Source organism: Streptopelia decaocto (genome assembly GCF_964273445.1).
Source record: "Streptopelia decaocto genome assembly, chromosome: 18".
NCBI lineage: Eukaryota > Metazoa > Chordata > Aves > Columbiformes > Columbidae > Streptopelia > Streptopelia decaocto.
This window is the reverse complement of record NC_138673.1, coordinates 7,007,005-7,020,263: the sequence shown is the minus strand read 5'-3', so window position 1 is coordinate 7,020,263 and position 13,259 is coordinate 7,007,005. Positions and strand designations below refer to the sequence as shown.

The following is a 13,259-nucleotide window of genomic DNA, read 5'->3' as shown; positions in this document are numbered from 1 at the left end:
CGGGTACTCGACTGGTTGAGGGACCTGGGGGGTTCAGCTGGAGAACAGGAGCTGAGGGGAGACCTTCTGGTCTCTGAACTGCCTGAAAGGAGCTTGGAGCATGGAGGGGGTTGGGCTCTTCTCCCAAGTAACCAGTGCCAGGACAAGAGGAAATGGCCTCAAGTTGCACCAGGGGAGGTTTAGATTGGGTATTAGGAAAAAATTCTTCATGGAAAGGGCTGTGGGGCATTGGAACAGGCTGCCCAGGGCAGTGCTGGAGTCACCATCCCTGGAGGGGTTTAAAAGGCATTTAAACGTTCCTATGGACATGGTTTAGTGCCAGAGTTAGGTTAGGTGATGGTTGGTGACGGCAGCTTGTGCTTCCCCCGGCTCTGCTGCCAGCCCCAAGCAGCCCCGTGTCCCCCTGCACCCCGTGGGTCTGGTGTCCCTGTCCCAGCCCCGTGCACCCTTAAGGACACTGGGGGACAGCAGGGTGATTCTGGGGTACCTGTCCTTGGGGTCAGCATGAGCATGAGCATGAGCAGTGACAGCAGCAATGGGGCTGGCACAGGGGGCTTGCAGCGCTGCCGTCCCCGGGGCAAAGGTGGATCCCTCCTGCCCTCAGGACCCTCCGTGTCCCCCAGGGCTGGCCAGGACAAATGACCCTGTCACACGCACCCCGCAGCAGGGTGGCCCTGCAGATAGGCAGGGTGGGGACAGCTTGGCAGCCCCCGGCCGCTCGTTATCTGCAGCCAGACGCGCTGCCCCGGAGCAGCACAGCTGGCAGGATGGCTCTGGCACCCGGATCCCCACACCAGCTTCATGGTGACAGCCTGGGGGACACTTGGGCCACCTCTGCCCCGTGGGGTGCAGAGCCCCAGAGCAGGGCTGCCTTTGGGTGCGGTGGGTACAGAGAAGCCACCAGCCACAATGGGGACAATCCTGTAGGCTTGGGGGACTCTTGGGGACACTTTTCCTCTGTCTCTGCTCTAGGTGCTGGGGTGCCAGTGCTACAGTTTGGGGAGCACTACAGCCCCCCCAGGACACCTCTGGGTCACAGACAGGAGGGGTCGGTCCCTTGCAGCCCCCAAGTCCCAGTGTCCTCTTGCCCAGGGACAGGCTGGTCCTGGGGCTTGACCCGGTGCCACCTCCCACCAGGGCCTGGCCAGGCTGGGGGGAGCGTGGGTGATGCTGCCCCTGCTCCTGTCACCCAGCGGTGGCAGCAGGTCTGGGGACACCTTGCGTGCCAGGCCAGGTCCCTGATAGCCAGGCGCTGCTGCTTATCACGGCCCTGCGCAGCTGGGGCGGGTGGGGGGTTATCACCTCCCGGCAGGCGGGTTCCAGGAACACGTCCTGGAGCAAACAGGCCTGCGCGGTGGCACGGCTGGCTGCGGGACGTGGCCCTGGGGGGACACACATGGTGGGGGGACATGTATGACCAGGGTCATGCGCAGGCGGGTGATACCCATAGCCAGGGGCTGCAGCCATTTGAGGACACACGTGGCCAGGGGACAATTATGTGTTGTGTGCAATGAGGTGACACAGCCCTCTTGGGGACACACTTGGGGACATGTCCTTTGGGGACACACAGCTGGGGGATCCATCCCTCCGAGGACACTTTCCCCTGAGGTGGGGACACGCAGGCAGGGGACACATGCTCCCAGGGGACATGTCCCTCCAGGCTCACGCAGGCCTGGGGGACACATCCTTTTGGGGTGGGATGGACACGCTGCCAGGGGACATGTTCCTCAGGAGAGCACCTATGACCAGGGGACACGGCGCTTTGGGGGTCACCCACCCTGGGGGACACAAGCTCCCTACACCCACGTGTGTATGCCTCATCTGGGGGTGACCCCTGGCACCCACATGTCCCCCCATGATCTCCCCAAGCCCCATGGGTCCCCCACCCTGCCATGTCCAAAGCCCCTGTCCAGAGACCGGGGACCAGTTTGCAATGGGGAGCTCCCAGTTCGGGGTCCCCACACCTATAGGGAGAGACCATCCTGGCGGGGTCAATCAGGAGGGCTGGGGGCCAGGCCCCCAAAAACCCCCCACCCCAAGCCCCTCATGGACTGTGCCAGGCTGGGGGGAGCTGCTTGGGGCTGTGCCCCCCCCGGGCATGAAGGGGTTAAGGGGCCCCGTCCAGCTGTGCGGGGCAGATGTGAGATATGCAGATGAGGCAGAGCAGGTTTTATAAGGCGGGTGCAGACCCTGCAGAGCCCCAGTGCCACCCCCATAGGTAGGTGCCACCTCCTGGGGAGCTGCTCTGGGGTGCTGGGATTTGGGGCTGACAAGGAGGGGAAGGGGGGTGTCAGGGTGGGGGGGCTGTTGGGAGCTTCTGTCCTGCTACAGGGTGGTGGGATGTGGGGGATAAGGATGGACTAAAAGGGTGCTGGGGGGCGGTATTTGGAACCTTCATCCCGCTCTGGGGCAGCAGGACTGGGAGGCCAGAGGGGAGGGAGTTGGGGGGTACTGGTCTGGGGGGGCTGTTGGGAACCTCTGTCCTGCTCCGGGGTGGTGGGACTGGGGGGACAGGGTAGAGGGGATGCTGAGGTTTGGGGTGGTGGCCCCGGTGCTGTGCTCCCTGACCACGCTGTCCCCCCACACAGGAGCTGCCCCCCAGGCCCCCGCTTTGGGACGCTGCCCGCTCCCCTGGGCAGGATATCATCGTATACTGTAAGTCGGCTATGAGACACTACAGTATAGATGATGTACTCCCCGGGGCTGCACCCGCCGACCGGCCCGGCCGCCACGTGGGACCACGACGACGTGGGGCACGGAGGGATGGGGGACACGGGGAAGGGACAGGGGACACAGGAGCGGAGGGACAGGGTGGGCAGCTCCAGGTGCAGCCAAGGACCCGCGGCCGGCGGGGAAACCGTTACCATTACTGTGTTTAGTAATGGTAACGGTTCTGCCGACGGCTGGGCGTGCGGCACGGCATGGCGCGACACGGCATGGCCTGACATGGCACGACATGGCACGGCATGACATGGCACGACACGGCATGTCACAGCGCGGACACAGCGATGGAGCCAGGGGGTCGGACATGGGGCAATAAAGGTGGTTATGACACCACGACTCCATCTGTCCTTCTTCACTGTGTCCCCAGGGGATGGCGGCCCAGTGGCCGGGCTGGGTCACTGGGGTGCACTGGGGTGTACTGGGAGGGCTCAGGGGGTGCAGGGCAAGGGAGGGAACGTTGGGGTGTAGGGGTCACAGGGGTGCAGGGGGCACCAGAGTGCACTGGGGTGTGTTGCAGGGGGTACCGGGGAGAACTGGGAGGCACCAGGATGTCTTGTGGGGGAGACTGGGAAGATGTGGGGAGCATTGGGGGTGCACAGGGTTGCATTGAAGAGGGCAACTGGGAGCACTGGTGCTCACTGGGGAGCATGGGGCAGTAGTTGGATGCATGGGGTGTGCTGCGGGGGGGGGCACTGGGCATCCTGGGGTGCACTGGGATGGACTGGGGAGTGTTGCAGAGAGCACTGGGACACAGTGATCTCACTGGGATACACTGGGCTGCACTGCAGAGGGCACCGGAGCTCACTGGGCTGTGCAGTGGGGAGCACTGGGGGCACTGGGGGCAGTGGGAGTACTGAAGCATTGGGGGCACTGGGGGCAGTGGGAGCACTGGGGGCACTGGGGTTACTGAGGCATTGGGGGCACTGGGGACACTGGGGGTACTGGGGGTACTGAGGCATTGGGGGCACTGGGGACACTGGGGACACTGGGGGCAACGGGGACACTGGGATCACGCTCTGCGCCGCGCGGCGGGGCCGGCAGGGGGCGCTCTCTCCTTCCCGCCCATCGCCCCGCCCACGCCAGCCCAGCCCACCCGCTTCCTCCCCACAACCCCCTGCGGCGGGGAGCGGCGCGCTGGTCCCACCCGCTTCCTCTCTACGCTCCCCCGCTTCGCGCCAATGAGGGCGGGCGGCGCTGGCGCTCCCAGCCTGCCCCGCGGGGCAACATGGCGGCGCCCGCGGCGCTGCGCTCGGTGGCGGCCCGGGCCGTGCGCTGGGCTGCCGGAGCCGCCGCGGCGGGGCCGCTCCTGCTGGGCACAGGTGGGGCGGGCGCGGCCGGGGCCGCGGCCTCGCTCCGGGGGCGGCCGGGGCAGCCGCGGGGCGCGTCTGTGCGGCAGCCGGGTGGCGGGGCCGCTGCGGAGCGGGGCCTTGGGGAGGGGGCAGCGCTGCCCGGGGGCTGCAGGGAGGGCAGAAAGGGGACGGCTCGATTTTGGGGCGGTTTCGGTGTATGTAGTGTAGGAAACAATTTGCAAATATAATAGACCTTGGCAGGATCTCTCAGCAAAGCGTATTTTAATAACGGTTTTGCAAGATCAGGTGTTCTACCTAAAGGCAGGCACACGGAATAGGGCAAAAAGCCCCTGCTTAAATCCCCCCCAAATCCCAGCTGCAGTTCCCCTCCTCTGTTGGGTACTGCAGGGTTTACAGACTACCCAGTGTTTACATATTTCATTCATCTAATTGTAACAACCCCCTTCCCCTTATCGATCTATTTAGAATATGGATTCCTGGCTCTTTGGCTAATCTTCCCCCTAGATGAACTTTTCAAATACAGATATCAGTATGTATTCCAGAATTAGTTCAAAGAGACTTTTACATTAAGGATTCATAGTCTGTCTCTCAGTCCTTCTCCCTGGCTGGGGTCAGGTGCCAGGTCCCCAGTTTTGTAAAAGCAACGTTCCTTCCTTAAATGTTCCTTACATGTAGCACGTGCTGCTGCCCTTCCAGCCCGTGTCCCGGTGAGCTGCGCCCCATGGGTCACCGCGATCCCAGCCCGCTGGAGCGGCAGCGGCTCCGCGCTGGGCAGCATCCTGGGCATCCCCAGCGAGAAGCCAAGTGAGGCCCTGGGCCAGCACCCACCACCCGTTGCCACCAGCAAAGGTGAGTGATACCGGCTGCCACCCGGGTCCCTGCGCTGGGATGGACGGTCCTGACGCGCTGTGGGGTTTAGCAGCGTCCAAGCTCCTTCTTTCCTCCGGCAGAGGAGCAAGATCGGCTGTTACAGAGTCGGCCTGACCAGCCCCAGAACCCCAAGGTTTTAAGAATCGCCATCATCGGTGCACCCAATGCTGGGAAGTCCACGCTCTCTAACCAGCTCTTGGGCAGAAAGGTAAAACTGGGCTGCAGCAAAGTGTTCAGGCAGCTGAGTTGCTTTTTTTTGGCATATTATGGCAGTGTAATGTGTATGTGTTTAATTTCTTACAGGTTTTCCCTGTCTCTCAGAAAGTGCACACAACCCGGTGCAAAGCCCGGGGTGTCGTCACACACGAGGACACGCAGCTGGTGAGTCTCCAGACCTGCTCCCGCCTGCGCCAGTGGCGAGTGTTAACCAGAAAGTGCAGCTTTTTATAATTTGTATCCCATGGGGTCAACTTCTAGTTGTGCAAATATCAGTTTCGGCCTGGCCAGTAACTGCAGACAAACTTACAAGACCTGTCTTTCCTCTTTCTAGATCATTCTGGATACACCTGGCCTCACTAGTCCCTTTAAAGCCAAAAGGTATCACCACGGCTGTGGGCAGAGTTGGGGGTTGTGTCTGTCGAGGTTCGATAAAACCAGAGAGTGATTTTCACTGTGCCGAGTTTGTAAAATAGGAGTGACAGGAATGTATGTTTTTAACCTTGTTTTGGTCTCTGAACTTAGTTTTGTTGCTATTTCAGTAGCATGGAGAGCCTGTGGAATCTCTTTTATCTTTGATTGTGCATGTAACAAGGGGTGTTACAGCCCGTAAAGCAGTTTTGTGTCAGCTGGGATGATGAAAACTCTGGTTTTCTCCCCCTTTGAGGGGAAGCAAGACAGTTGTGATTGAGTGTGTCTGGCTTACTCACTCATGTTTGTCTTTCAGACATAAATTAGAAGAAGCCATGCTGACAGACCCGTGGGACACCATGAAACACGCAGATTTAGGTGGGTACTCAGCTCCTCTTGGATCAAGGCAAAGCTTTTATCTGCCACAGAAGTTTACAGCCTTGTAGCTGTGGTATTGTGATGTTCACTGGGCAGCACAGGCAGCCCTGGGAGCACGAACTGGGAGGGAGGAGGGAAGGGCAGTGAAAAGGTTTGAAATACTGAGCTGAGGAGGGGATAAGAATTGCCTAGTGCTGAGGGGACGCAGCTTGGGTTGATAATTGGACTTGGATGTTGAGTTTTAGCATGTGTGGTGTTGTTGGGATGACAGGTGTAAACTGCATTTTATTGTTTTATGAATTAAAATGCTCCTTTTTAGTTCTATCCGCGTCCCCTTCTGTAGAAGAAAGAGTAGTAGTGGCAGGAGGAAAGTGACCACAGACCGTAGAGAAGCTGAAAATTAACATTTGGGAAAATATGGGTTCGTTATATTTCCCTCACTCTTTTCTGGCAGTTCTGGTTTTGGTGGATGTGTCCGATCACTGGACGCGAAACTCTCTGAGCAACGAGGTGCTGAAGTGTCTGTCTCAGTTTCCCGAAATCCCCAGTGTCCTGGTTCTGAACAAGGTAAACGAGGAGCTTGTTCTTTCTGCCCCTGCAGAACATTACGCTGGTGTCATCAGACAGTACCCGGCATCAGCAGCGACGTGTTTTCAGGTCCCTGAGTCTGAGTGTGTTAAAAGACGCCAGTTTCCCTCTCTACTCCCGTATATTTAAGTGTCTGTGTGTGTATCCCTGAAGCTACATGCTGCAGATTGGGATTGAAATCAGCCTGAGAACAGGAGCTGGGTTTGGTGTCAAACTGACAATGTTTGGACAAACTATGCAGGAACTGCCGACACGCTCTGGTTTGGCCTCTGCTTAGAAAACTGTCTGGTTCTGTCACAGAAGCCTCGTCCCGCAGCAGCTGCCTCCTCTGGGTGGTTTATTCTGGTTCCTCCAGATCCAGGGCCCAGCTGCCAACCTCATTTAGGACAAACTCCTGACACCTCCCTCTCTCCCATTAGGTGGATCTGCTAAAGAATAAGTTCATCCTGCTGGAACTAGTAACTGAGCTGACAGAGGGAATTGTAAACGGAAAGAAACTGGAAGTGAGTTCTGCATTTAAAGATAATTCCAGGTCTTCAGCAAAGTCTCCTGTGCAAATCACTCAGGCTTCTCCCCCTGAGAAGGGGGACAACACCTGGGACAACAGCAGTGATGCGAGGGCTTCCAAGTCCCGCCTTGGGACAGAAGAAGCGCAACAGCCAAAGCACTATGGACCCAGAGATCTAAAAAACATGAAAGGCTGGCCGTTCTTCCAGGAGATCTTCATGCTGGCAGCTCTCCATGGGGAGGAGGTGGATACGCTCAAGGTAACTGTGGTCTGAACTTCTGGTGTGCTCTGAGACTGCTGTGATCTTACTCTTGTGGGACCCCGGTACTTCGTGCTGAGCCTCATCACCTGTGAGGAGGTGGCAGAGCTGCTGTTCTTGGCCTGGATTCAGGAGAGGTGTCACCTGTTGATGTGGAGTACGTCTGTACGGTATCTCTGGAGTTTTCTGTACAAAACTCCTACTTAGGGCTCTCCAAACAGCAGCCTGTTTATAGTGATGAAGCATTATCTTTCAGCTCCAAGGACACTGTGGGCTTTTATAACTCATGCAAACAGCTCTAGGGAGGTAGGACCCTCTGGCAGGATTTGAGTTTCAGAAGCTTCCCTTTCTCCTTTGCCCACCAGAGATACTGAACTACTGCCCTGATTCCTGATGAGCAGCAGAGTCCTTGTAGTGACTCGCTGCGAGATGAGCGCAGGGGCTGGTGGCACCGTGAGCGCGGTACGTGACGGCTGACGGGTGCGCTGTGTGTTCTGTGCTCACAGCGGTACCTCCTGCTGCAAGCCAAGCCAGGCGCCTGGGAGTTTCACAGCGGCGTCTTGACCAGCCAGTCGCCTCAAGAGATCTGCAATAACATCATCAGGGAGAAGATCTTGGAGTACCTGCCCCTGGAAGTGCCCTACAGTGTGATTCAGGTGGGAAGAGTGTACAAGCAGACTTGCCTTTCAGCTGTTTTATTGGAAATATCAGACCATGTGCTGAGAATCCCTTTGTTTGAATTTGTGAAATCTGCCAGATGCTTTACAGGCCCCGTAGGGTGACTTGGAACTCACGTGTCAGGTGCTGGGAGAACCTTTGGGTGTTTGAAGGGGCCACCTTTGTGTGTTTGTGTCTGGGAGCTGAGCTGTCACCTCTGAGGCAGCAGCATTTGCTGTTCCTGAGGCGCTTTGCAGAACTACTGAGTGTGTGCTGTTCCAGGTGACTGAGATGTGGGAGGAAGGACCGAGCGGGGAGCTCCTCATTGCGCAGAAGCTCTTAGTCCCAAGGAAGTCTCACATGGTGAGTAACAGAAGAGAGACGGAGCGCTGGGGAGGATGAAAGGAGGTTCCATGTCGTTGCTGTGATCCCCTCTCCCTTATCTGTGGGGTCTCCTGACACGATCACAGGCTGATTTGGAGCAGTTTGCACCTTTCTGAAGTTGCCCACGGTTTGATTTTTGGGATTTCTCCAACTGCTCTATCCCCTTTAATTGCTTGTGGCTACACTCTTGTTTATTTGGGTGATACAAGGATGAGCATGGTGATTTTTCTTTCTGGGTTTTCGTGCAGACGATGTTGATTGGAAGAGGAGGGAAGGTCATCAGCAGGATTGTCCAGGAGGCTGGCCAGGACCTGATGAACGTTTTCCTGTGTGATGTCCGCTTGAGGCTCCAGGTGGAGGTGAAGAGTTGAACTCTGTGTATGTTGTAACTACCCTTGAGCTCTCTGGTCACGTGGAGAACCTGGTCCTGTGTTCCCCTATGGGTATCTTGGCACCTTTGTTCAGTCCAGAAACAAAGGATGATGGAGTTGATGTAGCGGGCTGAAGTAGAATATATTATTCTTTGTGAAAATGGCCCAAACTGGCTGTTGCAGCTGAAGAGAAGCCCAGAGTGGGAATTTAATCTCCGTACATCGCTGTGCTCAAGTGCTGGGAGCACATTCTTGCCAGAATTCTGGGTTATAAATGAACATCCCAGAGCGCGGTGGCCCCAAACTGCTGCCCTGGCAGTTAGACGGGGAGATCTGGTGGGGTCTGCTGGGGACCCTGCTCCTGCCTGGAGCCCAAACCCACCCAGCAAATCCTCTGCCCACCGTCCCTCTCTGGTGCAACATCACAGAGATGTTTTACCTGCCTGTGTCTGAGCTGCTGAAGGATTCAACCCTCACGAATACAAGATCCCCTGAAATCAGGCTCGGAAGCCACCGGAGCTGTGTGCTCTCCTGCTCTGTTTCCCGTGAGCAGAAGATGCCGCGGTCCCTCGAACGCTTCTGTCCCACTTCTGTATTTTCCTTGCAATAAAACGAGGTCCCAGCACAAGCGATTGTTCTCATCTCCTTTTTCCTCCCTGTCAGCGACACCCCAGCGCCGCCACCTTCCACCCGTTCTATTCCAACTAAAACCAGAACACTTTCCTGTCTTCCCTTGTATTTTTAGATCCCATTTCGTGATCCGTGGCTTCTGAAGGTTACACCTTGCAGGGAAAAAAAGCCGAGCAAGCTTGTTTTGAGGGGTTGGGGGCATTTCAGCAGATGGGGGTGTGAGGGGGTGGCCGTTCCTTCTATGTGCGCAGCGGTCAGGATGTCACCATGTCACCACAGAGCTGCTTCCTGGGCTTAGATGGGATGGAGCTGAGCACCCAAGTGGTGACGGCTCCTGGATGGAGCCGAGCGCCTGAGTGATGATGAGTCCTGGATGGAGCTGAGCACCCAGAGCAACGGCAGGTCCTGGGGGTAAAGGAAACGCTCCAGTTGTGGGAAGGGGTGAAGTCTCTTGCCTTCCCGACCTCCTTGTTAATGAGTTGAGATAATTAGGTTAGGTAGCCCATTGCAAGCCAGTGCCCTCGCCGCAAACTGCCGCTCTCCTGCAGCGGGGAAGGTGTTTTCATTGACTTCGGGAAGGCGGTCGGGGGGGATTCGCGGGGGCGTCCGTCCGGGGAGTGAGGACGGGAGCCCCCTGTCCCGCGTTGTGTCCCCGGCACCGCCAGGGGGCGGCGCGGCGCGGCTCTCCCGGCCCCTCCCCCCTCTCCCCCTCCGGCGGCGGCGGCGCACGCGCGGGGGGGGCGGGGCGGCGGGGCCGTTGGCGGGCGGCGCGCGTGCGCGGGAGCGGCTGGCGCAGCCACCACGGCGGAGAGCGGGCGGCGGCGCGCGGCGGGGCCGGCACGGGCACAGCGGCGGCGGCGCCATGAGGCCCGGGCAGGGGCACCGAGAGTAAGTACGAGGCGGGGCTGAGCCGCCCCGCGGAGCGGCGGGACCGGCGCGGCCCGCACCCCCCCCCCCCCCCGCCTCATTGTCCTTCCCGGGTGTCCCCTCCCCCCACGCTCTGAGGCGGCGTGAGGTGCCCCCCGCTGTCGTGACCCTCCCCCCTGTCGCGACAGAGCGGCTCCGCCGGCCCCGCGTCCCGTCCCTCCGCCGCACCCCGGGAGCGGCCCCGGCCCACCCACCCCCCCCACTCCCGGGGCCTCGTCCCCTCAGCCCGGAGCTCCCGGCTCGTCCTTGTGAGGGGACACCAGGCCCCTCTGCCCCCTCCCCCGGGGCTCTCCAGCACCTTTCCCTCGGTATCACACACGCCGCGGGAATCGCGATAACACGTCAGGTCGCGACAGAGAAATGCGAAATTCAGGGGAAAAAAAAAAAAGGGGGGGGGGTGCGGTTGCGATGGGTGCAAATCCTTTGTGTAATTCTTTCCTGAGGAAAGTGTCCTTTTTGCGAGAGGTATCGTTAATAAATTCGCCGCCGTCCCTATTTGCTACCGACCGTTTTTCAGGCACCGTAACGCGAGCGTGAAGAAAACTGCAGAGCTTGACTTCCCCGCGTTCGGTCCACTCGTGCACGCAAAAGTACTTAAATCCGTTTGGTTCTGCAGCGTAGGAGCTTCCCAGAGCAGCACCTGTGAGGGCTGACGGACACGGTGTATCCTCCTCTTGGTATCGCCTCTAATTGCTCGCTACAAGTTTTAGAATAAATTGCAGATGCAGGTCAGTTAGTCCACTAACAGTTCATCGCACTCACTTGTAATAGCCCAAATTCTTTCTTTTTTTTAAACACGACGTCTCCAGAAAACCCAAGTTTATTTGGAAAACTTTTTACGACAATACTTCTACCTTTTTATTGTACAAACCGACTTCTTTGTTGTCCTCAGGACATGAGGTTGGGTTCCCGAGTGATGTCATTTGTGCCGGAGCAACAGTGATGACTTTGTGGCTGAATAAATCCTGCTGGACGTGTCAGGCTCCGTGATTTTGTGTGTGTGTGCGCTGTAGAAACTTCGTCTGATTCAGCAGCCGGCTGAGAAAATTCTGTGATCGCTACTACATAGGCAGTAAGGGAATATAGTGATGATAGCTGCTTTTGCCTTTCAGTGTGTGTATTTCTGTATTTTTTTCCCCACTTGAAGAATTTCAGCTTGTTAGAGTCTGTTTAAGTAAATACATAAAGCAGTGGGGAAAGACACTGTTGAAGCGTTTTAGATGCTGGAGCTGAAGAGCAGCCTGGGGAGTGAAGGGTGGAAGGAGAGCGTGCAGGTGGGTCTGGCGTCCTGTAAAGCCTGCCCAGAGCTACTGAAAACTCTGGAAAATAAAATTAAGGCAGCAACAACACAAAGCGAGCAGCAGCGAATTAACTGACCAGTCATTTTTACTAGAGGAGGGTTTGGGTCAAAAGCAAGTGTATGTCAGAACAAACAGAGGGTAAGACTTGAAATAAATACAGAATCTAAGCTTTCGGGGGAAATGCTTCCATAAAAGAAAGGCTATTAATTTTTAAAATCATATTTACACTGCAATGTAGGATTTCTGAGGTGAAGAGATCAGAGATTGACCCTTCTCAGGGCGAGTCGTGGGTCAAGCTGGGGCTCGAAGATGGATTGATAAATAGGCTGTAATTTACAAGCATCACTTCAAATATTTTCAATATTTCTCAACTATTTTAAGAAGGCATATTGAGTTAAAGCCCAGCCAGCCTGATAGTCTAGAGAGAGGAAGGATGCGTATTGCTGGAAAAAGAATTAAGCAAAAATAGATAAATCTGACATAATGGATGACAAGGGAAAGATGATTGCTGAAAGATGCTGGCATGCTCTCTGTTCCTTCATGCTTGGTGTGTATTTTGTTACCTTACATGGCTTTTGAAGCGTAAAAAGAAAGAAAAGAAAAAAAATCTCATTTTGTGCTGAGATAAAAGAAAAGGCAAGTGCTTAAATGCTGTTAAGGATCAGCTTTGATGGTGACATTAAGTAGTGACCTTATTTGCGGTTACCCTTCAGTCATCTTGTGAGCTTCTCAATTGAATAAACAGAGTGCTTAGCACCAAATAAATACCATTTAATAAGATGGTATTTTTGATCCCCGTTTCACTTCACATTGCAAACAGTTTCACACTTTTTTTCTGCTTGAGCACAGCCTGGGGTACTATTTCTGTTAATAGCATTAAAAAATGTTGGAGAATGTCCATATAGTATTGTTTTTTTCTCCAAATGTAAAATTAAGGAACCCTTATGTTCTCTGTAACTTGGATATTTGCCTTCATTTAAGTCTTATTTGTATTTGTTTCAAGTTGTCTTCTGATACATAAGCTTTTATATTTACGTTTGTTTCTGGGAAGTGTTACCGGATCAAGAGAGGAGTAAGGATTTTGTCAAGGATGTGTCTGTATTTCCCAGAAACACAGGCTGGTGGATCTTCACCTTCACTTGCTGAAATTCCTGGACGTGGGATATAAACTTTTATAAGTGTTTCCTCCCCAGGGCAATACTTTTCACCATGGGTTGTTCATTTATCTTTTCTCTTCTTTGGTTTTGCCCTGACTTTCCCCACCCCAAAGCCTCCATTGCAGAAGCATTTTGTATCCTATAGATTGCTGACTTGTTCATCTTCAGTGGGGTAATAGTGAGCTACTGATTTATGAAGATGGGAGATGAAGTAATGTCCGTTCTGTATTTCTCTAAAGCTTGCTAACTTCCAGAATTCTGGGATTTATGGAATTACTAAATGCACCAGCCTGACTTGATTTATTTAAGAGATGATCAGAAGTTTTAAATAATTGCTCTAAGAACATGTAGTTCACTGAAATGCTACACCCAACAGTCAAGTAACAGGTCACTCCATTGTGTTGTAGACTGTAACCAGGGCCTGCTGACTCCTCTGAGGCTGTTTATGGGGTAAGATGCTCCTCAAGATGAGTAAAAGTTTCACGGTTTTGTGCATCTGTAAGGGAGGGTATTACTCCTCTGCTTTTAGTTTTCAGCATTTTAAACGTTTTCAAACTGGGAAGTTAAG

General features: G+C 55.3%; 2 protein-coding genes across 8 annotated transcripts in view; both read left to right on the top strand.

Annotated features, from left to right (window-relative positions):
• The first annotated feature begins 2,479 nt into the window (after nucleotides 1-2,479).
• On the top strand, nucleotides 2,480-9,304 carry ERAL1 (Era like 12S mitochondrial rRNA chaperone 1). Of its 3 annotated transcripts, none has more exons than XM_082068694.1 (11): nucleotides 2,480-3,042; nucleotides 4,731-4,883; nucleotides 4,985-5,112; nucleotides 5,208-5,285; nucleotides 5,455-5,501; nucleotides 5,848-5,909; nucleotides 6,364-6,476; nucleotides 6,917-7,264; nucleotides 7,771-7,920; nucleotides 8,204-8,284; nucleotides 8,554-9,304. In XM_082068694.1, exons 1-11 carry the CDS (start codon nucleotides 2,967-2,969, stop codon nucleotides 8,674-8,676), a joined length of 1,359 nt encoding a protein of 452 aa, XP_081924820.1. In that variant the 5' UTR covers nucleotides 2,480-2,966; the 3' UTR covers nucleotides 8,677-9,304. The 3 variants fall into 3 exon arrangements, with proteins under 3 accessions (XP_081924820.1, XP_081924819.1, XP_081924818.1); XM_082068693.1 differs by lacking the exon at nucleotides 2,480-3,042 and adding an exon at nucleotides 3,871-4,043; XM_082068692.1 differs by lacking the exon at nucleotides 2,480-3,042 and adding an exon at nucleotides 3,879-4,043 and having other exon boundaries at nucleotides 4,710-4,883.
• A 751-nt stretch (nucleotides 9,305-10,055) lies between these two features.
• FAM222B (family with sequence similarity 222 member B) overlaps nucleotides 10,056-13,259 on the top strand; it is a 34,978-nt gene continuing 31,774 nt past the window's right edge. The window contains exons 1-3 of one of the 5 annotated variants that reach the window (XR_014185657.1): nucleotides 10,084-10,194; nucleotides 10,751-10,961; nucleotides 11,126-11,214. The gene's annotated coding sequence lies outside the window, so the exon portion shown is untranslated. Of the gene's footprint in view, nucleotides 10,195-10,696; nucleotides 11,215-13,259 lie in introns of those variants that run through there. The other 4 variants (XR_014185656.1, XR_014185658.1, XM_082068584.1 and 1 more) reach the window with 4 other exon arrangements.